The 26,597-nt window shown below is 37.0% G+C and overlaps 1 protein-coding gene across 3 annotated transcripts in view; it reads right to left on the reverse strand.

Annotated features, from left to right (window-relative positions):
- The window catches only part of ARID4A (AT-rich interaction domain 4A), a 66,573-nt gene that overhangs the window by 28,607 nt on the left and 11,369 nt on the right, over positions 1-26,597 (reverse strand). For all 3 annotated transcript variants that reach the window (XM_066273698.1, XM_066273696.1, XM_066273697.1), the window contains exons 6-15: positions 23,849-23,928; positions 23,670-23,764; positions 21,313-21,445; positions 17,936-18,015; positions 16,953-17,029; positions 16,009-16,175; positions 3,008-3,080; positions 1,945-2,039; positions 1,700-1,797; positions 930-1,161 (exon numbers count right to left, since the gene is read on the reverse strand). In XM_066273698.1, coding sequence (XP_066129795.1) covers positions 930-1,161; positions 1,700-1,797; positions 1,945-2,039; positions 3,008-3,080; positions 16,009-16,175; positions 16,953-17,029; positions 17,936-18,015; positions 21,313-21,445; positions 23,670-23,764; positions 23,849-23,928 — 1,130 coding nt within the window. The remainder of the gene's footprint in view (positions 1-929; positions 1,162-1,699; positions 1,798-1,944; positions 2,040-3,007; positions 3,081-16,008; positions 16,176-16,952; positions 17,030-17,935; positions 18,016-21,312; positions 21,446-23,669; positions 23,765-23,848; positions 23,929-26,597) is intronic.

Genomic DNA, 26,597 nt, shown 5'->3' on the forward strand with positions numbered 1-26,597 from the left:
TGATTATTGGTAATAATAAATTTTAGGTTGTGTGTATCTACCACAATTAAAAAAAAAAAGAGATGCCCTGGCCGGTTGGCTCAGCGGTAGAGCGTCGGCCTAGCGTGCGGAGGACCCGGGTTCGATTCCCGGCCAGGGCACACAGGAGAAGCGCCCATTTGCTTCTCCACCCCTTCCCCTCTCCTTCCTCTCTGTCTCTCTCATCCCCTCCCGCAGCCAAGGCTCCATTGGAGCAAAGATGGCCCGGGTGCTGGGGATGGCTCTGTGGCCTCTACCTCAGGCGCTAGAGTGGCTCTGGTCGCAACATGGCGATGCCCAGGATGGGCAGAGCATCGCCCCCTGGTGGGCAGAGCGTTGCCCCATGGTGGGCGTGCCGGGTGGATCCCGGTCGGGCGAATGCGGGAGTCTGTCTGAGTGTCTCTCCCTGTTTCCAGCTTCAGAAAAATGGAAAAAAAAAAAAAAAAAAAAAAAAGAGACAAATCAATTTGGATGTTTCACAAAATTCACTAGAAGAGTCCATTTACTAGATGACAGTCAGAACGACAGTTTTAAAAAAATGGTTTCTAATCAAGTAAAAGAAAAGGTGACTTCAAACTTTTTCATTAAATATGATATCACTGAAAGTTAGTATGTATCATAGTAACTGAACTTCTTTGATAGAGTAACATTGGAGGGAATGCTTAGGGACTATTTGAGATTAACCCCAGATGAGAATGACTTGAACAAACATAAACAGAAAACAACAGGAGGAATGATTTTTCAGGTAGAAGAGATAATATGTGATATATTTGGCTAGGCTAGCCTGGCTGAAACATAACTGACTGCTAGAAAATAAATTAGGTTCATCAGAGTATTTTTGTATGCATCTGAAAGTGTCCAAAATAAAAAATGCTTAAAACAAACCAGGTAAAACTAGTTTAATTACTTACCCTTGGAGATTTTAATTCTATTTCTTCTCTTTCACTTTCACTGTTTGAATCAATATTTTCCTCAGGTTCACTCTTTACTTCTACTAAAGGCATTTCTTGGTCTACTTTTAGAGCCTCTTCCATTGATTCTTCTAAGTCTTTTTTTTCCACTTTTACTTTTGGTTCATGGTGGTGAATAGTTCTAAATTGAATATTTGCAGAACGGCAGTATTCCTCAAAACCATAGAGATACCTAAACAAATAATATTTCCCTTTAATGAATCTTAGTCTTTACATTTAACTTGAACATGATTATTACTAAACACACATTTTTAAAAAGTAAACTTAATCCTTTTTTTTAAAGTACTTTTTCTATGTTACTAATTTCTTGGTGTTTCATATGGAATTATAAACAAAAATGTTGATCATAAAGTAAAATTTCTTCCTAAAAACTCTGAGCTTGTGATAAGAACACAGCGATTGTAGTTTTGATGTGAAGGTTGTTCACATAGAAGAGACAGCTCCGTAACATGCGCCGTCATTTCAGACTACACACGGATGCGGGCTGAAACTCCTGCGTTTGAAAGGGAAATGAGGTCAACAAGAAAAAAGGAGCACGGCAGACCTGATGCACTGAAATAACTTTCAACCCCAAGTATGTATTCACCCAAACTTTTTTACACACTTTCTCCAACTTTAATGGTCTTTGATGTGTCTTATTTGTTAACAGAATAAATGGAAAATACTTCCTGTAAATATGTATTCTTTGATGAATAAACTATACTACTTACTTTCTATAAGCAGTTTTTACATTGTAGGAAGCAGCTGAATTCAAAATAGGAATGCCAAGGTCCATATAAATCTGCTTCCATACAGCACCGCTATCAATCTGGAAGATTAAATGTTTGTTAATATTCGCAAAGGGAAATAATCTTTACACTAATATTCCACGTTCATTAAAAAAGATGTTTATTACCTAAAGTATATTTAACAGTGAAACTTTAGATGATTTCACTTTTCATCATTTCTTACTTACATTGTCACATCCACCCTGTTGATAAACCAGTCTAAAGAGTTTGAAGAGATTGAGATCTTTATAGCCCAAAACCGGTGGTTTGTTGATTGGAGTACCTAATTTTAATATCAGAGTGTAGAAAAAACATGTTTATAGAAATGGAAAATACTAAGTTAAAAAAAAACTATCTATTTCTAATTTCCCAAATTTCATTAATCAGAGGCATATATTTAAAGAACCTTAAATTCTTTTTTTTAAAGTTTAATTTATTGTATTGACACTTAAATTCTTAAACACAAAACATTCTCTACATTCTTTATACTGCATTGTGGTGGTCCTTAGATTTACTTCCACAACTAACAAAATCACCTCTCTAACTACCACTGAATTGGGTACAACTAAATTAAACCTTAGGACTACAAGGTGTAGACAACAATGTTGTCGGTTCAAGAAGCCTGGGCAAGAATACACACAACAAAGAGGGTACATTTTAGGCAAAGGTCCCATTTCCTCTGCTTCAACACAAACACTAAGACTGTTAGAATAATCCCAAGGATAATTTCTGAAGACCATGAGTATCTAGGACCATTTATTTAAGGGTCTCCCAGGACTAATGTAATATCAAGAAGTATGATGATTTTAAAGGTTCTATTTCTTCTAACTCTTAAGCTTTTATTTCTTCTAACGTCTAAACAGAAATCCTGTTCTATAGATAGGAACTGTTGAGACCAAGGATCAGGCTAGTTTACTTGCCACAAAGACAACATTAGTTAATTAATGGGTATAGATTAACATTACGACTGTTCACTTTTTATAACTGAAATATTAGAATAGGTTTTGGTTTTACAAGTCCCAAGGAGACTAAATTTAATTGTACCAAAACTATTTTCCTATACATTTCTACTCAAAATAGATATTAATAGTTGTTTTTATTCTAAGTACTTAATTCTTGTCAGGCACAACTGATTCTTAAGCTTTACTTTACAGCTAAATCCATGTACTCATGATTCTAACAAAAATGCATAACTCTAGAATCTAAAATGTAAAAGAAATGACTACTTTTGATTAATGAGCATGAAAGTACCTCTGTCTTCCATAAACTTATAGAGCTGTTGGAGGAAGTTGTCCCTCTCCTCAGGATCAAGTTCTTCCTCAGGCTGTAAAGGTAAAATATACAAATATGTAGGATACTGAATAGGATGAGATATACTGTTGTCTTCTTCTTCTTCCCCCCTTTTTTTTTGTGTGTGAACTCAACGTAAAGGGATATTTTAAACGAAGCTGAAAAATATGAATTTCCTCCAAATCCTAAAATGCCAGATTTCAGGTCATATTTTGACAGAGTTGATTCGATGGCCTGGCTGGTTGGCTCAGTGGTAGAGTGTTGGCCCAGTGTATGGATGTTCAGGGTTCGATTCTCAGTCAGGGCACACAGGAGAAGCGCTCATCTCATCTACTTTCTCCACCCTTCCCCTTCTCCTTTCTCTCTGTCTCTCTCTTCCCCCTCCCACAACCAAGGATCCATTGGAGCAAAGTAGGCCTGGGCACTGAGGATGGCTCCATGGCCTCTGCCTCAGGTGCTAGAATGGCTCTGGTTGCAACGGAGCAACGCCCCAGATAGGCAGAGCATGGGCCCACGGTGGGTATGCCAGGTAGATCCCGGTCGGGCATATGCGGTATGCGGGAATCTGTTTCTCTGCCTCCCTGCTTCTCACTTCAAAAAAATACTATATATATATATATATTTTTTTTTTTTTCATTCTCTACCCTTCATGCCATTTATCATTCTAACCTTACCCTTGAGTATCACCCTAAGAACTAAGATTAGCTATGAAAAGGCTTAGGAATAGGGTGAAAGTGTTTTCAATTCACTTGGGTTTTCTTTTGTTGTTGTTTTTTTTATTTTATTTATTGATTTTAGAAAGAGAGAGAGAGAGATAGCAACATCAATCTGTTCCTGTATGTGTTCTAACCAGGCATCAAACCAGCAAACTCTGTACTTTGGGATGATGTTCTAACCAACTGAGCAATCCAGCCAGGGCTCACTTGGTATTTTTAAAAAGCTTTTTTTTGGACTGATTTTAGATAGAGGAAGGGAGAGGGGAAAGGGGCGAAGATGGAGAGAGGGAGGAAAGGTGGAGAGAGAGCATTCCTTTGTTGTTCCACTTAGTTGCTTCACATATGAGCCCTGACCTGGAATCGAACCCACAACTCTGGCATTTCAGGATGATGCTCTAACCAACTGAGCTAACTGGCCAGGATGCTTTATTTTTAAATCCATTAAAATAACACAGTAGTGGCCTTTACAAATATACTGGTAGATGAGCACAGAATTACAAATGTACTTATTATAAAGATAATGCACATACAAACAATAAAAAAATTTATTACAAAAAAAAAATGTGTTATTGTTGAAGGACTACAAACCAAAGGCTGCAACTCGCATGGCAAAGATTTGTTTGGATAGCACAATACTTTTTAAAAACTCAAATGACTTTAACTGAGTCATATCAATTTTATTTTGTCCCAGACCCTACCGCCTGCTCTATTATCACACTAGCCTGCTTTTTCATCTGCCTGTTGTAGTTGACTTTGAGACCCCTGAAAATAAGACAATGAAAATTTATAACTACTAATTTAGTTGGGGGGTAGAGTAGGGAAACTAACGGAAATTTCTAATTATAAAAACTTAATGATTTCTTCCTATACAGCCATGATTTTGGCTCTAGTCAAACAAAGTGGTTATGGGTTTTAATAAAACATTTCCTTTTCTAGTAGATTACTTATAAACTAATATTTGGGAAAATTTTTACTTAAAATTCAGTCAGAATGATTTGTAACAGTGGAGTACTTTTTTTCTTTTTTAGTGAGAGAAACGGGGACAGACAGACATGGAGAGAGATGATAAACATCAATTCTTCATGTGAAACTTAGGTGTTCACTGATTGCTTTCTCATATGTGCCTTGACTGGGGAGCTCCAGCAGAGCGAGTGACCCCTTGCTCAAGCCAGCAACGTTTAGACTCAAGCCAGGGAGCATGGGGTCATGTCTAAGATCCCACGCTAAAGCCGATGACCCCATGCTCAAGAGTAATGAGCCCACGTTCAAGACAGTGACCTCGGGGTTTTGAATCTAGACTTTAACATCCATGCTGACACTCAGTCCACAGTACTACCACTTGGTTAGGCAATGGAGTACTTTCAGTTTTGCCAAATATAAAGAAACTTAAGTCAAAGTTCTATAAAACCTCAAAAATTAGCAATTTACAAAGTTAACTAGGATCATCAAGTGCTCAAATCAACAGATGACAGTTTTTAATATTGTATATCAACTGTAATTTTAAAAAAAACATCCAAAATGAAAAAAATATATAGAGAGATAGAGGCTAGTCTTTTCCCCCCATGTGAATTAAAAACATCTTGCTTTTGCAAGGTTATTATTTATTTATTTATTTATTTATTTTTTCATTTTTCTGAAGCTGGAAACAGGGAGAGACAGTCAGACAGACTCCTGTATGTGCCCGACTGGGATCCACCCGGCATGCCCACCAGGGGCGACGCTCTGCCCACCAGGGGGCGATGCTCTACCCATCCTGGGCGTTGCCATGTTGCGACCAGAGCCACTCTAGCGCCTGAGGCAGAGGCCACAGAGCCATCCCCAGCGCCCAGGCCATCTTTGCTCCAATGGAGCCTTGGCTGCGGGAGGGGAAGAGAGAGACAGAGAGGAAAGCGCGGCGGAGGGGTGGAGAAGCAAATGGGCGCTTCTCCTGTGTGCCCTGGCCGGGAATCGAACCCGGGTCCTCCTCACGCTAGGCCGACGCTCTACCGCTGAGCCAACCGGCCAGGGCTTTTGCAAGGTTATTAAAACAACTGCTGGCCCTGTCCAGCTGGCTCAGCGGTAGAGCACTGGCCTGACGTATGGATGTCCCAAGTTTGATTCCCGGAGAGAGCACACAGAAGAAGCAACCAGCTGCTTCTTGACCCCTCCCCCTCTCCCTTCTCTATTTTTCTCTTCTCCCACAGCAATGGCTCAGTTGGAGAAAGTTGGCCCCAGGCACTGAGGATGGCTCAATGGCCTTGCCTCAGGTGCTAAAATATAAAATAGCTTGGTTGCCAAGCAATGGAGCAACAGCCTCAGATGGGAAGGGCCTCGCCCCATAGGAGGCTTGCTGGGTGGATCCTGGTCTGGGTGCATTAAGGAAGTCTGTCTCTTTGTCTCCCCACTTCTTATTTAAGAAAAAGTAAAAAACAACAAAATCAAGTGCCTATCAGGGGAACACTCCCATACTGTGCTGTATATCTGACGCAGATACAAAATAATACTGAATCTTAACTGTTAATTGAAAAATAAAAATATAACTGTCAATGAGTTAACTCAAGAAAGAAAGTAATTAGGTAGCCCAAGAATAGTTTCTGATATTAATTTACTTTGTATTTTTTTTAATACAAAAACACCTTATGCCAGATTGGCTCTATGCTTTGCTTGGTCCTTGTAATCACAGTATTCTCTCCTCAGACTAACAACTAATTTCCAGTATTCATGATCATACATAATTCAAGTAAGATCATCCTATCCAGTGTATGTAAAAGCAATTTAAAGAGGCACTGATTTGAAATAAAAGTTTCTTCTAAAACAAGTAAATAAATGAAGCCATCAATTACAGACTAGGTATTTATTAAGTTTCTATCAACCATTTGATGCATCCTTAGTAATTAAGAATATAGTTTTAAGCCTGACCAGGTGGTGGTGCCGTGGATAGAGCGTTGGACTGGGACGTGGAAGTCCTGCGTTTGAGACTCCGAGGTCGCCAGCTTGAGTGCAGGCTAATATGGTTTGAGCAAAGCTCACCAGCTTGGACCCAAGGTCGCTGGCTCTAGCATGGGGTTACTCAGTCTGCTGAAGGCCCGCAGTCAAGGCACATATGAGAAAGCAGTCAATGAATGACTAAGGTGTCGCAACGAAAAACTGATGATTGATGCTTCTCATCTTTCTCTGTTCCTGTCTGTCTGTCCCTATCTGTCCCTCTCTCTGATTCTGTCTCTGTAAAAAAAAAAAAAAAGAATATAGTTTTTGTTTGTTTGTTTTTAAAAAAGAATATAGTTTTAAGTCAGTGGATGTCCAAGAGTAAATGAAGTTCCATAAGAAACCATGGCAAGCCCTGGCCAGTTGGCTCAGCGGTAGAGCGTCGGCCTAGCGTGCGGAGGACCCAGGTTCGATTCCTGGCCAGGGCACACAGGAGAAGCGCCCATTTGCTTCTCCACCCCTCCGCCGCACTTTCCTCTCTGTCTCTCTCTTCCCCTCCCGCAGCCAAGGCTCCATTGGAGCAAAGATGGCCCGGGCGCTGGGGATGGCTCTGTGGCCTCTGCCTCAGGCGCTAGAGTGGCTCTGGTCGCAACATGGCAACGCCCAGGATGGGCAGAGCATCACCCCCTTGTGGGCAGAGCATCACCCCTGGTGGGCGTGCCGGGTGGATCCCGGTCGGGCGCATGCGGGAGTCTGTCTGACTATCTCTCCCTGTTTCCAGCTTCAGAAAAATGAAAAAAAAAAAAAAAAAAAAAAAAAAAAAGAAACCATGGCAATAAAATTTTAAGTTTAGGTGCAACTACCAGGTGTAAAAACAAGATTAAATGAATAAAAAATTTTACTTATAAACAAGTGCCTACTTGAGATGAAGTATAATTTCCACACACAAAGAAGATGAGGTTATAAACAAAGAGTTAAATTAAAAAAAAATTTTTGAAGGGAAGGGGGGAGGGTGTTAGGAAAGGGGCAAGGGAGATGTTGAGGGGAATACGGGGGAGAGAGCATGCATTCGGGGCGACACTAGAATCTATGTAAACACAATAAATTAAAATCAATTAAAAAAACAATTTTTATCTGGTGGTGTATGCAAAAATTAAAAGTGCTTAATCTCTTACAATAAGCATTTCTTTACAACCTTTTATTTACTTATTTAAGATTTTAGAGATGGGGTTGGGGGCAAGCAGGAATGGGAAAATATCAGCTCATTACTTCTCATATGTTCCTTGACCAGCCAAGCCCAGGGTTTCAAAGCAGTGATCTCCACATTCCAGGTGAATGCTTTATCCACTGTGCCACCACAGGTCAGGCATAATCTGTTTTTGAAAGTAGCTGTGTTGTCAGTCACCTTGGAGTAGATTATTGTGTATTCTAGGAAATGCCTCCAACTAGAAGAATCTGCCTTCATGGCTTTTGTTTGGGGGCTTGTATTTGCTATCACAGTGGACTTCTCTGTTCACGGTATCTTCATACTTTTAAGCATTTCTATCCTCACTGATAGCTAGGTGTTGCATCCCTCAGGGTTTTTAGAGTGGGAGAAGGTTGTAATAATGGGAGGTAGAATCCACTATACTGCTGATGAGCCTTCTTCTCTTAATTAGTAAAGCATGTGAACAGTAATTATGACCCCAGTAAAATGGCAGGGAAGAGTGTTAAAGATATAGGAGAGGCATGACCATGATCATTTCAAGAAATTTACAACTTTAGTTAGCACCAGTACATGCTACTTACTATTAGATAGTTATGTAACTATTTATCTACACTACTAACTTACGAATTTTCCAACTTTGGAAATTATATCTTCAAACTGAGTCAAACATTTATTGATGGTTTACCATGAGTCAGGGACTATGCAAAAGTACTATGATTATATGAGAAAATGCAGTCCCTTCTTGTTCTTTTGCCCCTCTGAGTCTGGCAAAGGGCACTGAAGTGCAGAATCAATTCCACACAATGTGATTAAGTGTTGTAAAATATATAAAAGAATACAGGAGGGGATGAATGGTCTGCTGGGAATGAACTGATGGTGGTAACATCAGGGAAAGTACGCAAATGTGAAGAGCAGACAGCCCAGGAGCTAGAAGCAAACAGCATACACACAAGGCTGGGAAAGGCAGACTGTGATTAGGAAAAGACTTTGTGACAATATGCTGGAATATCAGAACTGGATACTTTTGGGTTCTGGCTATGAGTTTTGACAGAGCTAAAGAAAAATTAGGTCAGATCTGTGTTTTTCAAAGTTCTCTGCAGGCCCTGGCTGGTTGGCTCAGTGGTAGAGCATCAGCCTGACTTGTGGATGTCCTGGATTTGATTTCTGGTCAGGGCACACAGAAGAAGTGCCCACCTGCTTCTTTACCCCTCCCCCTCTTACTTCTCTTTCTCTTCTCCTCCTGCAGACATGGCTCGATTGGAGCGAGTTGGCCCTGGGTGCTGAGGATGGCTCCATGGCCTCTGCCTCAGGTGCTGAGAAGAGCTTAGTTGCTGAGCAATGAAACAATGCCCCATATGGGCAGGGCATTGCCCCCTAGTGGGCTTGCCCTGTGGATCCCAGAAGCTAGAAGCAAGAAGCCCGAGGCTGGGGTGCATGTGGGAGTCTTGTCTCTCTCTTCCTCCCTTTCTCTCAACTGAATTAAAAAAAAAAATCCTCTGCAAAGAAGGAGTTGGATGGACTGTGAAGGAAATGGAAGCTATTATAGCAGTCCACAGGGAGGAGTATCAATGCCTGAATTAGTTTTGCCATCTGATGATAGAAAGATAATTCCTCCCCTGAAAGAAAAATAGAGAGAGAAAGAGAGAAGTTAATACTAACTGCTTTTTTTAGTTTAAGTCTGTTAGCTTACTCCTGTTTGTAGTCTTCAAAGTTCCAAAACATTGTAAATGTTTAAGTTCTATGATGCTAAAAATAAGCCTATTTTACTCACAATTTTATCACCAATGATTAGCATTTAGGTTAGTCACTTTTATTTTCTTTTTCTATTTTTGGACAGAGACAGAGTCAGAGAGAGGGAGAGACAGGAAAGGAGAGAGATGAGAAGCAACAATTTTTCCTGTGGCACCTTAGTTGTTCGATGATTACTTTCTCTTAAGTGCCTTGGGGGGGGGGGCTACAGCAGAGCAAGTGACCCCTTGCTCAAGCCAGTGACCTTAGGTTCAAGCCAGTGACCTTGGACTTCAAGCCAGCGACCATGGAGTCATGCTTATGATCCCACGCTCAAGCAAACCCCGGCAACCTCGGGGTTTCAAACCTGGGTCCTCCACATCCCTGTCCAATGCTCTATCCACTGCGCTACCACCTGGTCAAGCCACTCTATTTTTATGTGAATGAAAATGACGTCTGTGAAAATGAACTGAGACTTTTTCCCACTGTTTCACATTCATTGAGTATCAGGGCTAACATTAATGAGAATATAAAGGTAGGGGTCAGAAAATAGAGGAAAAATAAAATGACTAAAGATGTCAACAACAGATGGTTGTGGCATAATCACTTTCACCTCATTCCTTTCCCAAGTACACTGACAAAAATGAATGACTGTTCATTCAGAAAAGGTACAAATTCTACTGAAGAATGGACTTTGAGCATTTTATTGGGATGGGAGATGAATACATTTTGTTATTTATTTTTTAATAAGATAATACCTTGTTTTTGCTGAGTTATTAAGTTACTTAGCTAGCACCTCTGCTCATCAGGACACAAATTAGGAAGGTAAACACAAAATGTGCAAATTGTCAAAACATGTCAATAAAAGGATGCACTTTACACAAAGCCCCTCAGACCCATACAACTTATGCACAGTTCTAAAAGTGGGTCAGGGTAGTTTCTTAGCACATAACAGATCAGAACCACAAAGACTGACATTTGGAATATGGGAAGTGCATTAATAAACTTGACCTCTGTGATTTCCCTGTACTGTGTATTATCTATGAGTGAAGTTACACATCTTTTGTTGATGGGTATCTCAGTCCTCACAAACCCCTATAGGTACCCTTAATAAGTTGTTAATGATTCTACAACACTCTCCTCCTTTTCCTTTCCTTCCATTTATTTTTATTTTTATTTTTGGTATTCCAGAACAACAAGCTTATTTTTCAATATCAAGATGCTGTCTACAGCACCTCCTCTAGTCTTCTCTACTGGTTCCCTTTCTCATTCCATTCCTGAAACTCATCATGCGTTCTCTGAACTCCTCAGTTCTTACAATACCTTCACCTCTCATCCCCCACTACTTTAAAAAAAAAGAAGGTAGGCCTGGAGTCCTCTGAACTGGGCAGATCACACTGTTGGGGAGGTGAGGGTGTTAGGACAGCACCCTCAAAGCACCATCACTCTGGGGAGTGAGCATTGCAAGGAGCACATCAGCAGCTCTGAGGGCACCTGTGGGCTGGAAGACTAACATAAAAAAAGCAATACCAGTAGCTGGTTCTGCTTTTTTGCAGATAATTTTAAATTTAAAACATATTAAATAGCCTGGCTGAAAAAACTGTGAAATAAATATATACCAAAACAACTTACTAAGGTTAATGCACTGTAATTCAGGCAGAGCTCTCTTTGTTCTAACATGAAGTGCTGGACTATTTAAATCATTTCTATTGCTTATTATTTTTCTGAGTTCTTTAAATTTTCATTTTATTTCCCTATTATATTTAGTATGAATAACAGAAATGGGCAACATGAAAGTGATACTCAAAGTAATCTACCTAATAACAAGAAGCTTCTGCGCAACATCTAAGCTATAAGAAGTTCCCTATTGCTGGAGAACAGCGGAAGAGAGAATAAAAAGGTGAGCATGCATCAAATCACGAATGGCCAGATTTATAAAGGGACCTGACAAGTTAGGATAACAGACCTAAACTTCATCCTGTAGGTGCAGAAAGCCATTGAAGGGTTTCCAGCAGGAACCATTTATGCCTTAGGAAGATGTCTATGGATAATGAATGGACTGGAGGTAGAAAGAGATAGGAGAGGAAAAACTAGCCAAAAGACACCCGAAATAAGGGGGGAGTATTATTAGTCAAGAACTCTTAATGCAAGTGATAGAAAACTATCCCAAACTAGCTTAAGCCAAAAGGAATTAATTTATGAACTCACAACATGATATAAGGAAATGAGATTGTCTACAGATGTATTGCTTGATAAAAGAAATCTATGTATTATGAGATACCAATTCCATGGTTCCTTCCAAAGTGAACTTTCTGGAACCTTACAACAAATCTTCCAAGACTTTGTTTCAAGTAGAAATGTGTTAGGATAATTGCATAGCCCACATTCATTCATTTAGAAACAATTTAATGAAGGTTTAAGTTGAATCAAACTCTGTGTTACTGGCTGGTGGTTATTTACATTGGTGGTAAGAGGAAAAACAAAAATAAAACCTGACAACCTCTGCTGTACAGGCCATAAATCTAGAGGAAGAGAAAAAATTTTCTTAAAAGTCTGAAATTTTCTGTAATCTCTCTATGCCTCCAGTTTTCCCAGTCATAAAAACATTCTGTTGTGAGGATTAAATAAATAATCTCACTTTAAAAATAACTTAGTCTCCAAGAATAAACTGAGAACACTGGAGTACTCTGAAGTTTCCACAAATAAAAAAAACTCAAGCACTTACAATTTTATAATAGCAGAATATAATTCTAGGCATTAAATGTAACAGTGATCCCTACAAAATTCAAAGACTGGAGAAATGGGTATCATTGTCTAAACAAAAATGGACATCTCTTATAAAAATTAATTGAATTCTAATTTTCATTACTAAATACAAAATTAGAAGAGATTTATGAAATGGCCTAATACATAAGCCTACCTATAGCAGACTAAAAGAATGCAAAAGCAAAAAAAAAAAAAAAAAGCGAAAGCGAATACTAGTCAAATTACCCCCTGATATTTAGTCTTCTAAACAATTACCTTTTTTATCTTATCCTTAGAAAACTCTCCTATACTCATTCATCAAAAGTGAATATAAGTCAGGAGTAATGAACAGTTGACAACATTACTTATGTTTATACGAACTTTCAACCAATTTCAAAGCTCAAAAGGAAATTCAGTAATATCTTTTCTAATATGAAATACTCTTAACAAAATACATTTAAGTAATACCCACAAAAAATATTCTCTATTTACCAATGAGTTAAATTTTAAAGCTGTCAAGATAGATACAATCTACTTCCTGTCAGACCCTCAAATCTTTTTCTCATTCAGTTAACAGTACAAAACATATTTCTTATATTTGAATTCTGAACTACCAGTCCTTCGGAATTCAAGTAATTTTAAGTAAAGAGATGCTTCTCCATGGTAAAGCCATGGAATTGCAAATCTCCTTATCAAGGCTCTATTAGGATACTCAAAGCATTAAATAAATATAAAAACTATGTCCACTGCCCATTAACACTGCAGAAGTATCTAACACTTGTATGATTCTACTGCATAAAATTTACAAACACCAAATAAGAGACTAAAGTATCGTTATAGTGGTTTACAGAGTATCATAAAATATCTTTTTGATCTTTGTAAAGCAACATTAAATCTTCATGAAAAACACAGGATAATTACATTTCAGGAAGGTTATGATCTGTAATGTAGCAAACAGCTTAGCCTCACTTATGTAGTAAAGGCCTATAATGACTAAGCCAGGTAGGCCATGGCTTATCGGTATTTAATTCATATTATAACATATCCATTTCCCCCCTTTTGCTCTATATAGATTCACCTGCTTTTCAGTTTATCAGTACATTAACTTTTTAAAAAATTACTGTTCAGAACAGGTTAGAATGATTCAGCAACTAAATCTTAAAACCAAGAGCAAAAGAATGTAGCTGATTATTTTTCTAAAGCAACCAAAATCTCACTCAAAAAAAATCTACCTGTATGGCCAGAGAAACAGGAATTAGTTTCTCTCAAGGTATTTAAGAATTATGTTATAAAACTAACCATTCGAAAAATAATTTAAAATAATAATCATAAGACTCAGTGCCTGCATTTTATAATTCTGCTTTTATTTCTCAGTACACAAAAAGCATCCTGGTTAACTTAATTTTAACCAGTTCATAATTTAATAATACATTGTAAGAAGATACTAGCCTTAAAAAAGTCCTTATCTTTTTAAATTTCTTTACTTATTACCTGCAAACAATAGGTAACAGAGCTTGTCTCTGCTCTTCAATCTTTTTTTACTGTTTACTCATAGCTCGAATAAAACATTATATTTATAAAATTAATAGCTGTAATAAGAGCACTATTTACTATCTTATAGATATCCTTTCCAATCTTACTACAAAGATCTTTTTACCCTCTTTAAAATTTCTGAGGTTTTTGGGGGGTGGGGAGTAGGGAAAATGCATTCTGAAAGGGACACCAATTAAAAGTATTAGCAAAAACAGACTAATCATTTTTCAATATTTGGTAATATAAGATCATAAACTGTTAATTAAAAATAAAAATTAAAACCAGATTGCAACAGTTCACACCCTGAAAATGTGGCCTATTTATCCTGAAAACATATAATCTATAAATAAATAGATAAAATACCAAAATCACATTTAATATTTAGACTTTACATCCTGAATTCTGCCAAACTGTCTCATCATTTTCATTACAAAATCTATTTTGTTTCAGAAAAATAGCCTTCATCTTCTGGTAGTCTAAAAATAGACTCCTACTGTCTCTTTTACAAAAAACAATTACGTTTGGTTACGAGTCCTACCATATCAGCCACATCACCAATACCTAAAATTCCTATTTAACCTCATTTTTGGCAATCAAAATGGTAACTAAATATTAAAAAAAAAAATCTTACCTATATGCTGCATTTTCTTTCAAATGCAATATGGTTAGATTCCCCTTCTACTTAATCAGTGGTGTCTGAACATTTTTCAGTCTGATTTGCAAATATTTGCTTTCCCTCTTACGGCTAGCATCCGCAGGGTTATACAGCACTACTTACATTCTCGTCCACATAAAAATCAGACATTACATGAAAGGAAAAGAAAGACAGCCCATTTCAAAGCATCTGGCAAACCTCCATTGGCAACCTGCCAAGCCTCTGCTAAACCTTCCTGTCTTCCTGAGCATGCTCACTTAAAACCAACAGCATGTTACTATGGCAACTCTGTAGGCAGCCTCTAAGTATGAACCGCCATTCTGATTTCAGAGTGCAAAAAACCAAATACTGCAGGGGAAGTAAAAGGAGAGAAATGTTGCATGCCCTTTATCAAATACAAGTGTAGTAATTTTATTTCATAAGTTCATATTTGTACATGTAAAACAGAAACAAGCATTCCACAAGCAATTTTTCATGTTCAAATAGGTCTTCTTTTTCAGTAAACTCATTCTCTTTGTCTGCCCCTAAGCCCCTTTAAACAACCAAAGATATATAGGCAATTTATCCCATTTGACAAAACTACTGAATAAATAGACAATTCATGTTATACTCCATTAATGATTTCCTACAATTATAAATATACTCTAAATGACATTAATATTACAAAGAAAACCAACAGCACTTAAAAAATACAATCTAAATCTTTTCTATGATTTATCAAACTGCCAAATGAAATTTTTTCAGTTTGGATAAAATTTATTTTATCCCCATTATCCTTGGGATACTGTGAAGTGTCTGAAAGAGGTGAGGTTTTTGAAGTTAAGATAGACCTAGGTTCAAATCTCTGCTCTCCATATTTAAGCTGTGCCACTTTGGGAAAGTTACTGCACTTGATGACCCTCACTTTCCTCACTTTTAAAGTAGGATAATACCAGTTACTTCACGTGGTTAACACATGTAACACATCTAAAATTTACCTTTCCTTCCTGGTTGTTTGGGAAGGATACCAAACAAACAAACACACAAAACAAAACAAAACAAAAGTTTGCACTTGATTAACCTGAAGGTTCCTCTTTGTAAACTCTTAAAAGCAAAAATTTAGTTGTAAACATAAAAAACCCCACTTCCCCCAAATCAAGTTGAGCTAGAAAAGGACAGAAATGAATAATACAGAGACTCTAAACAGAGGGAACATATACAGAGATATAATTTTTAGTTTAGAGGAGCGTTTCTGAACCACCTATCCGTGGACCAGTCCACCAGAAATTTTGTGTCGGTACACGAAAGACATAATCACCCTGATGTTGTATGAAAATTATAGACCCAATAATCTTACTTGAATTTGCTTAAGCTCACGGTGATTTCTGCCTTAGTGGTCCCCAACATAATTCCTGTTTTCACCAGTCTTCAAGTATAAAAAGGTTAAAAACCACTGTTTAGAGTATTAAAGTGTTTTTATGTTAAAAACACCTACCACCTCTTCTTCTTCTTTTCTGGCCTCCTTTTCCTTCTCTTCCTCATTTTCTTCAGCTGGGCCATCTTCCTCGTCACTGCTGGATGACTCAAGGATTTCACTTATATCCATTTTCCAATTATCAGGAACAACTCTAGTTTTTAAGAATATGCTTGCTTTCTGCAGCCCTGTGATTAAAAATGGATTTCAGTAGTTGTTATGGAATCAGCAGCACAGAATAAAATAAATATATAACATTCAGTTAGAAGATCTGGATTCAAATTCAGCTGTCACTTATAAATGATACAGTAAACAAACGTTTTCATAAATTATGTCAAATTAATGCTATTATTATTTTGTATTTTTCTGACGTGAGAAGTGGGGAGGCAGAGAGACAGACTCCCCAATGCTCCTGACCGGGATCCACTCAGCAACCCCCTTCTGGGGCTGATGCTCTGCCAATTTGGGCCCATGCTCGCAATGGAGCTATTTTTAGCTCCTGAAGCAGAGGCTTCACAGAGCCATCCTCAGCGTCCGGGCCAACCTGCTCCAATGGAGCCTTGGCTGTGGGAAGGGAAGAGAGAGATAGAGAGATAGAAAGGAGAGGGAGAGGGTGGAGAAGCAGATGGGCACTTTTCCTGTGTGCCCTGGCTGAGAAATGAACCTGGAACTTCCACAAGCCGGGCCGACACTCTACTGCTGAGCCAACTGACCAGGGCCTAATGCTATTATTTTAAAGAATAACATTAGAAATCTTAATGGTAAAACATGAAATGTTATGCTTAACTACAAATTAGAAATCAAATCTTTTTTCCTAGACATTAAAAACTTAGCCACCAAGTAAGAGTGGATATCAACTCTAAACAGTTATAATGGCACCAGATAATATTAATGTTCTTTAGTCATTCTTTGCCATTGAGAGTCACATCATGAAATAATAATGCACTGATTCATCTTTATTTTACCTGGTTTAGCAGAGAGCTCACATTCAGGTAGATTGAGAATGTCTACTTCCTTGATATCCTTTCTTGCTACAGAATAACTAATTATAGAGAAGAATAAAAGGGAGGGAATCATTAAATAAAAATCATCAGTCTAAATTAACACATAGAAAAATATAAACCTCAAATTCAAAATTATTTTGCCTATAAAATGTTTTTAAAAGACCATGTATATTCTAATCCTTAATAAACAGCTAGAGGTAATACATATAGGCAAAGCTAGTCTCTTATTCTGATGATTCACATACTTGAAGTATATTAACAAAAGCTTCACATTTGTAATATTTCAATCTATGCAAATTTCCTACCCACAGTATGGGATAGTTTATGCCAGTATCATGTTTTCCTTATAGAACCCAACAATGTCTGTTTTGATCTTCAATATTTCTTAAATTTACTATTTTTTTTAGTAAAAGAAAAAAACATACTAGATGATAGTACTAAAATAAGTTTATGATTATAAGATATATTATGGCTCTAAATTTTTCAGATTACAATTCAAATATATATGTATTTTTTAATTTTACCTCTTTTTTTTGGAAATAGAGCAAGGTTGAGATTAAGAAAAGTTTCTAAAATTCTGACTTTTAATCAGAAAAAAATCAAAACAATTATTCTGGTAATATAAATTTTATTAAAAGAAAATTTCATAATTCATAATATGTAATAGTACACATAAATATATAGAATTTTTACAACTCAATAGAATATCACTATTGTGCTTTATTTTAAAAAACTCATTTTACTACGATTCTCACATATTGTTCAGTTTATATAGTTTTTCAATAAAAAATCTATATTAGAAGAAGTAAAATATATAAAATAAAAACTCAGTTTATGAAGTGATTTAAACTTTCAAAAATAAAGTCTTAGAGCTGGGAAGATACTATGACTGTGATTCCAGTTTTTCTTCTCAACATAACACTATGAAGTGATTCATTACTCACAATTTAGAATCAATAAATGATCGAACTAAACACTGGTCTTTTTTCACTGTGATGTCATCATTACAGCTGGGAGATATTACCTAAAATATAAAATAAGAATGCATTGATTCCTATTTCTTGGCTCAAAAAAAGACTATATTCTCAACTGGATTATATTTTTTAAGAAATAGCTTCATTATCAATACCTTCCATTATTAATGAATTACTTAAACTTTGTTCAACGATGAAAATCTTCTATGTCTGTATTGACCAATACAGTAACAATGAACCAACCACATGGGGCTGAGAATTTGAACCATGGCTAGTACAACTCAGAGACTGAATTATTAATTCTATTTAATTTTTTTTTTAATTTTTATTTTTATTTATTCATTTTAGAGAGGAGAGAGAGAGAGAGAGAGAGAGAGAGGAGAGACAGAGAGAGAGAAGGGGGAGGAGCTGGAAGCATCAACTCCCATATGTGACTTGACCAGGCAAGCCCAGGGTTTCGAACCGGCGACCTCAGCATTTCCAGGTCGATGCTTTATCCACTGCGCCACCACAGGTCAGGCAATTCTATTTAATTTTAATTGTTACATTTAAGCTTTCTTTAACAGTTATATAGGGTTTGTGGCTATCATACTAAATAGCATATATTCAGATAATTAAAAATTTTTGGCAGTCATATCAGTTGTCTTAATATCAGATGATAGTATGATAGTAAATGTTTGTCAGGTGCTGGTAATTATTAGATTAATATATATTTGTGTCTGCACTCAAGGAGCTAACAGTGTAATGAAAGGGTAAACACAAAACGATGCACAAAAAGAACACAATGGAGGATAATTACAGTGATACCAGTAGGCTCAGGATAATATGAAAACATGTAGGAGGAAGATTCAACCCAACCTGGAAGGAAAGGTGTGGCAGCAAAGGCTTCAAGTAAGTCTTAAAGGATGAGTAGGCACTGCCCAAAGCTTAATTACCTCACCTGAGAACCACTCTAATGGCCTTCAAATTGATTGCTTTCACCTCCAGTCTTTCCAACAATCCATCCAACATACTGCTGCCTCATTAACATTTTTAAATATGGAGCTCAAAGAATGTCATTCTTCTGAAAAATTCCATGCAGAATTATGTCCCAATTCTTTATATGAACTTCTAAAGGCTTTTGTTCCCTATATCCAATGTATCTTCCCAATCTTTTTCCTTATTATTCTCCTATTCACATCTATTATTTAGCCAAAATGGGTTCCTGGATCAAATAGTTCTACGAACAAACCCTTGCTTTTCTGCTTTTACTTATCTTGTTTTCTCTAAGAAGTCTTCTAGTGAAGCTCTACTCACTAACTTTAAATCCTTCAAGGCTCAGCTTGGAAGTACCAGCTTCATGAAGGCTTCCTGGATTTCCTTTAAATAAATGTCATCTCCCAGGGCAAGAAGTCAGAATATTGAACATATATTATTTTGTATTATAGTTACCTATTCTCTGTATTAGACTGTAAAATCATCAAATGTAGACTGGTGTCTTAATCATCTGTTATTTTCTACATCACCTGACAAATAATTAATCTGTTGAATAAATAAATTTAGTTTTTAAAAATCTCTTGGCAAATTATGACTTGAATATTCTGCATCCAAACTCATTTACTTATCTGGCTGAATAAGTGAATGATTCAAAGGATTTTCAGCCTTTCCTATGTAAAGAAAATGTAGCTTTGGCCAGATAGCTTTGTTGGTTAAGAGCTTCATTCTGAAGTACCGAGGTTGTCAATTCAATCCCTGGTCAGGGCATATACAGGAACAGATCAATGTTCCTATCTCTTTCTCTCCTTTCCTCTCTCTCCCTCTAAAATCAATTAAAAAAATAAAAAAGAAAAAGAAAAGAAAATCTATTATAGCTGGACCAGGTGGTGGCACAATGGATAGAGCACAACCTGGGGCACTGAGGACCCAGGTTCAAAACCCCGAGGTCGCTGGCTTGAGTCCAAAGGTCACTGGCTTGAAGCTCAAGGTCTCTGGCTTGAGCTATGGGTCACTGGCTCGGCTGGAGCCCCTGGGTCAGGACATGCATAAAAAATAATCAGTGAACAACTAATGTCCCACAACTACGAATTGATGCTTCTCATTTCCCTCCCTTCCTGTATGTCTCTGATTCTGTCTCTGTCTCTCTCTTTTTCCCTTGCTAAAAATAATAATAAAAATAAAAAAATAAAGGGAAATCTATTCTAGAGGAATTGATTAAGGTACTTACATGCACAAAGAACCCTAAAATATTACCTCAGTTCTTTAAAGGATTTTAATCTAATTTGGGATATATTTTTGTGCCCAAATTATTATTAGACATACAAGTAATATCAAAACTCAGAGAAAAAGGGCATATTTATGTTAAGAGTACTTAGGGGAGACTGCAGAAAAGGTAGAACTTGAACTCTGAGCTAGAGTTTAAGATATATTTAAGAAGAAAGAAATAAGAAGAGGAGAACGTGTCGACAGGTATTACCAAGTATTATTGATTCCTCTCATGAAATCAATCTCTTGCTCATCCATTCTTCTCACGCCTTCCTAAGCAAAGATTAGTTTTCCCTACCAACCCATGTAAGATTTGCATTTCCAAAGCCTAAGTGTCCCTTCCCTTTCCCGAGTACTTCCTGTCTTATTTCAGTGTCCTTACCAAGTTTTTAAAATTACTATATACATTTTAATTACTACGTAACCTTTTAGATGTGTACAGTAAGCTTCTGGAGGGCAATGTCTTACAAGTCTCATTTTTTTCTCTCTTCTAAGGAACTGAGAACAAACCTGAACTCACTGCAGACCCTCAGGAATAGTAATGATATAAGGCAGGGTTAGTGTCTTATGGAGGGAGCGGTTAAGAAAGAACCAAGTAAGTCTCTTAGAGAGCTTATACTGGGAACAGGAACACACCAAGAGCTAGAGATGGCCTCAAATACTGATTTAAGAGAGCGGAACTGATCCATTAGGCAGTCAGTGAAGATTTTTTTAAGAATGAAACTATCATGATTAAATCTCTAAGAATAGTTCCTTCTAAAAATTAGTCTAAATTTAGTAAAGAAAGAATTCAATAACTAAATTAAGTGGAGGTAGTTACTGTACATCAGATTTAAAGTGGTAATGGGAACAGTAAAAAAAAAAAAGACCACTAATACGTTTTAAAGGAAAAACGGAAATATCTCCCTAAGCGATCAGTTACAGAGAATTAAAGAAAGGAAATAAGAAGACATTGAAGTATGTGGGCCCTGAGCACAATTGTTCAATTTTGCAATAAAGTGCAAATTAAATTTGTATAATACTTTCAAAAAATTTTAAATGCTTTTTAAAAATCTTTGTGAAACAAGTATGTTAAATGGTTAAGTCTGGAAAGAAACCATACTTACCAAAGCAGGATACCATTCAGTCTTCTCAGAAGTAGATACCACAGTTACAATTTTCCCTAATAATTTATCATTGAGACGCCGCTTATCCTCATCTTCCTCTTCACTAGTTTCTTCTTCCTTTTCATCTTCATTACTAAAAGTTAGAATAACATGGTCATGATCTTAACTTAAACCATATTTGAAAAGAGAGTGGTATGAATTTAATATATTCAATTGAATTTCTTCTCTGGATTATCCCGGAATAGTAACCTTTTCATTCTTACTGGAATTGAAGAGCTGGATACTTCCTATCCCCACAGTAGTCCTGAGCTGTCCATGGTCACTCTGAGTTCACTGAACCAGAGCAATGAGGACATGGACTTAGGCTCTCCTGCCAACCACCCACTGAGACAGAAAAGCCTAATTATGTCAACATTAAATCCTTCTGTGCCAAATATATTTTTTTAAAAGACTGCCTTTCTACTTTTTATGTATGCCAGCTGCCAGATAATATAACTCTAATTTTCTAACAGGTAATGAAAAGATCTCATTACAACATATCTGAAGTTTATTTAGATGACCTATCTGGATAATTAAACAGTCAGACAAACCCACAGTAAGGAATAGTCTACAGAACTGGCCTGTATCTTCAAAAATGTCAATGTCTGCCTTGCCTGTGGTGGTGCAGTGGCTAGAATGTTGAGCTGGAATGCTGAGTTTGCTTGTTTGAAACCCCAGTCTTCCCTGGTCAAGGCACATATGAGAAGCAACTATGAGTTTTGCTTCCCGCTCCCCTCCACGCCCCGCCTTTCTCTCTCTCTTTCACACACACACACACACACACACACACACACACACACAAATCAATAAAGTCTTAAATACATGTCAATGTTATGAAAAGACAAATAAAAAAGGCTAACAAAGCTTTCCAGATTAAAGGAGACTTAAGAACCATGTAAACTAAATGGAATGCATCATCTTGGATTGCATTCTGGAATCAGGGGATACTATAAAAGTTATTACTGGGGCAATAAGCAAAATTTGAAATATGGAGTATGTGTTATTAGGTAATAGCATTTATCACTGTTAAATTTTCTGAATCTGATAAACAGAACAAGAAAACATCCTTGTTCTGTCCTAGGATAAAGTCTTTAGGGATAAAAGGTCATGATGCTTGCAACTTCCTCTTAAATTAAATTTTAAAAATTATAACATGTACCTATAAAGAAAGGGAATAACACATGTACCAATAAGGTTAACAATTAGTGAATCCAGATGATGAGTATATGAAAATTTATTACATAATTCTTTTCTTTTTCTTTCTTCTTTTCCAAATGAGAGGAGAAATGATAGAGAGACAGACTCCAACATGCGCCCTGAGCAGGATCCACCAGGCGACCCTCATCTGGGGCCGATGCTCTGCCCATCTAGGAACCATGCTCACAACTGAGCTATTTATAGCACCTGAGGTGGAGGCTCCACGGAGCCATTCTCAGCAACCAGGGCTGATACACTCGAACCAATCGAGCCATGGCTGTGAGAGAAGCGAAAGGGAGAGACAGAGAGAACGAGAGAAGGAAGAAGGGCAATAAAAAGCAGATGGTCACTTCTCCTGTATGCCCTGGTCAGGAATTGAACCCAGGACATCCCTTGCTGGGCTGACACTTGACCACTGAAATAACTGGCCAGGGCCTATTACATAATTCTTTTTTTTTTTTTTTTTTTTTTTTTTACAGAGGCAGAGATAGACAGGGACAGACAGACAGGAACGGAAAGAGATGAGAAGCATCAATCATCAGTTTCTCGTTGCGCGTTGTGACTTCTTAGTTGTTCATTGATTGCTTTCTCACATGTGCCTTGACCGTGGGCCTTCAGCAGACCGAGTAACCCCCTGCTGGAGCCAGCGACCTTGGGTCTAAGCTGGTGAGCTCTTTGCTCAAGCCAGATGAGCCCGCACTCAAGCTGGTGACCTCGGGGTCTCGAACCTGGGTCCTTCCGCATCCCAGTCCGACGCTCTATCCACTGCACCACCACCTGGTCAGGCTATTACATAATTCTTAAAATTCTTAAGTTGAAATATTTTTTAAATAAAACAGTTAAAAAATACATATACTCACTTAAAGTAGAAAAATCCTATCAATTATGGAATTTGGTAAAGTAACTCAAAACAAAAATAACCTCCCTGAAAAAGGAGTTGTGATAATTACTAGACTAAGTAATGGGAAAAATTAAGAGCAGGTTGGTTCAGGGTAAAATGTCTAACATAAAAATACAGATACTATGGAAAAGTTACCCAAACAGATTTAGCCATCCTAGAAAAGCCATTTGTTTAATACTATAATAATTACTGTAATGTTGCTGTATATGATATCACTCACATAGGAAGAGAAGATCTCCTTCCTCTGTTTGTCTTCTTTGCAATTACTGGAGTTCCAAAATGCTCTGGATTTGTTAATGGAAGCTGGTCAAGTGTCTGGATAAGAAACAAACAAATTAAATCACATTTCACTGTACATGAGTAGCCTTTGTTCAACCCAAACAGTCCATGTTACCCTACCTCACTCTCAGCAAAATGTCTCTCTCCTTTTAAGCAAAGTGAGGTGCGTCTCAATGTTCTCTCATCACCATCATCAAACACTACAATAAGCAAACAGGAGAAAGTTTATACCCACAAAAAAAATTTAATTGCACAGAATGTTGTTATTGTTATTTATCCAGGACTTAATATTTGCAAGAACCATTATTTGTTAGTTTTCAAAACCTTTTAAAATGTACATAGCACATTTTTCATTTTGTAGGTACCAAACAAACAAGGATACAGTACATGGCTGTTTCCAACTTCTTGTTTCCATTCACTTTTTCAACTTCTAACACTATAGAACCACCTTCTTAAACTGTTAACACAATAGTCAAAACACAGATAACAAGTTACCTTTACACCTAAAAGGATGAGCAAAAACTTAGTTAAAAAAAAGAAGTGTTTTGGGTTTTTTCTCAAATTAGCAATAAAATGCCTCTAACTTTAAGAAACTGACTTGATCATGGCTGAATTATTCTACTACTTCTAACTTATTTGTATGATAACCTACCAAAGCAGATTCTAAAGTCATAAGATTCAACTTTTTTCTTTTGGTAGAAGAGGATGTAAGTTATGCAGAAAGGTTGAAATGAGAAAAGCATCAAAAAAATAAAAATTAAAAAATATTCTAAACAATAAGTCAAAATTTTATGGATGTTTTCTTAAAACTTCTTACTTCTATAGTTTTCAAAACTCATACTAATTGAAAACTATGTTCAACTTTTTCAAGGAAATGAGGATAAGGAATTTAACAAAGAACTAATATTTATCATATAAATAGCTATATTATTTTTATAATTTTATAGGTTTAATTTCTCAGAAAGGTGCTCTGATTTTATTATCTAACATTTACAAAGCTTATTAAAAAAGAACATGTCAGAAGAGGCTTGGTTGCCCAGTGGATAGAGCGTCGGACTGGAATGCAGAGGACCCAGGTTCAAGACCCCGAGGTCATCAGCTTGAGCGCGGGCTCATCTGGTTTGAGCAAAAGCTCACCAGCTTGGACCCAAGGTCGCTGGCTCGAGCAAAGGGTTACTCGGTCTGCTGAAGGCCCGCAGTCAAGGCACATATGAGAAAGCAATCAATGAACTACTAAGGTGTCGCAATGCACAACGAAAAACTGATGATTGATGCTTCTCATCTCTCTCCGTTCCTGTCTGTCTGTCCCTGTCTATCCCTCTCTCCAACTTTCTCTCTGTCTCTGTAAAATAAAAATTAAAAAAAAATGCATAAACAAATCAATAAATGTTTGTACATTGTATGAAGATAATATATATACAGGAAAGCATAAAATGATTATTTTAAGATTGAATCCTGCTTTTCATAATTCTAGATGCTTTTCCATTCTAACAGAATAGGTTAGTGTTAATATAAGAAAATTTTACATTACCTTGATTTAATAATATTCTAGAGCCTTTACTTTGTTACTTATATAATTATAATCCTGCATTTTTTTCATTTTTTAAAAGGGTTGTTTTGCCTGACCTGTGGTGGCGCAGTGGGTAAAGCGTCGACCTGGAAATGCTGAGGTCGCCGGTTCAAAACCCTGGGCTTGCCTGGTCAAGGCACATATGGGAGTTGATGCTTCCTGCTCCTCCCCCCTTTCTCTCTCTCTCTCTCTCTCCCTCTCCTTTCTAAAATGAATAAATAAATAAATAATTAAAAAAAAGTTATTAAATTAAAAAAAAGGGTTGTTTTATTAGCACTTTGTCTTCAAATCATAAGAGCACTAAAATTCTTTAATATTTATCTACCTCAGTTTTTTTTCCTTAGAATAGATATCAAGCTTAGATTCTCCTACATGCAGGAGACAATGTAGAGACAATTAAAGTCTCCTAAAGAACATACTCAAAGAACCAGAATTATCCCACACAACAGCTATTTTATATATTGTCAATCATGCATAAATTAATGGCCACCTGCAGACAGACACAATGACAGGATAAAACACCCTTCATCAAATATATCACTAATCTATACTTGATTAACAGTGCAACAAACATTTGTACCAAAATTATGACTCATATGGTGTCAAATCTAATAAACCAGTTTACAAAGTTCAAAATACAAAATTATCATATCAAACTTAAAATATTTCTTCACATTAGTGCTAACGTCTATAAGCACACCAAAAAATAAAATGTTTTTAAAAAATAAAATCTTAAGGTTCCAATTTTCCTTAATGTCTAGAATACCAAAGATAGTGACATACACATACTTAAGTCAGACACACATTTAAGTGGAGGTGTGAGGAAGAAAATGTAAGACCAATTAATAATACCAAATTTATTCAACAAAATCTTCTCCAGTTTTTTATCATTTATCAATGGTGGCCCAAATCAAAATGTTTTGATAAGAAATTTCAACAATTGCCTGACCAGGCAGTGGCGCAGTGGATAGAGCGTCAGACTGGGATGCAGAGGATCCAGGTTCGATACTCCGAGGTCACGAGCTTGAGCGCAGGCTCATCTGGTTTGAGCAAAAGCCCACCAGCTTGAACCCAACCAAGGTCACTGGCTCCAGCAAGGGGTTACTTGGTCTGCTGAAGGCCCACGGTCAAGGCACATATGAGAAAGCAATCAATGAACAACTAAGGTGTTGCAACGTGCAATGGAAAACTAATGATTGATGTTTCTCATCTCTCTCCATTCCTGTCTGTCTGTCCCTGTCTATCCCTCTCTCTGACTCACTCCCTGTCTCTGTAAAAAAAAAAAAAAAAAAAAAAAAA

The sequence above is a fragment of the Saccopteryx bilineata genome, chromosome 4 (genome assembly GCF_036850765.1).
Source record: "Saccopteryx bilineata isolate mSacBil1 chromosome 4, mSacBil1_pri_phased_curated, whole genome shotgun sequence".
Taxonomy (NCBI): Eukaryota; Metazoa; Chordata; class Mammalia; order Chiroptera; family Emballonuridae; genus Saccopteryx; species Saccopteryx bilineata.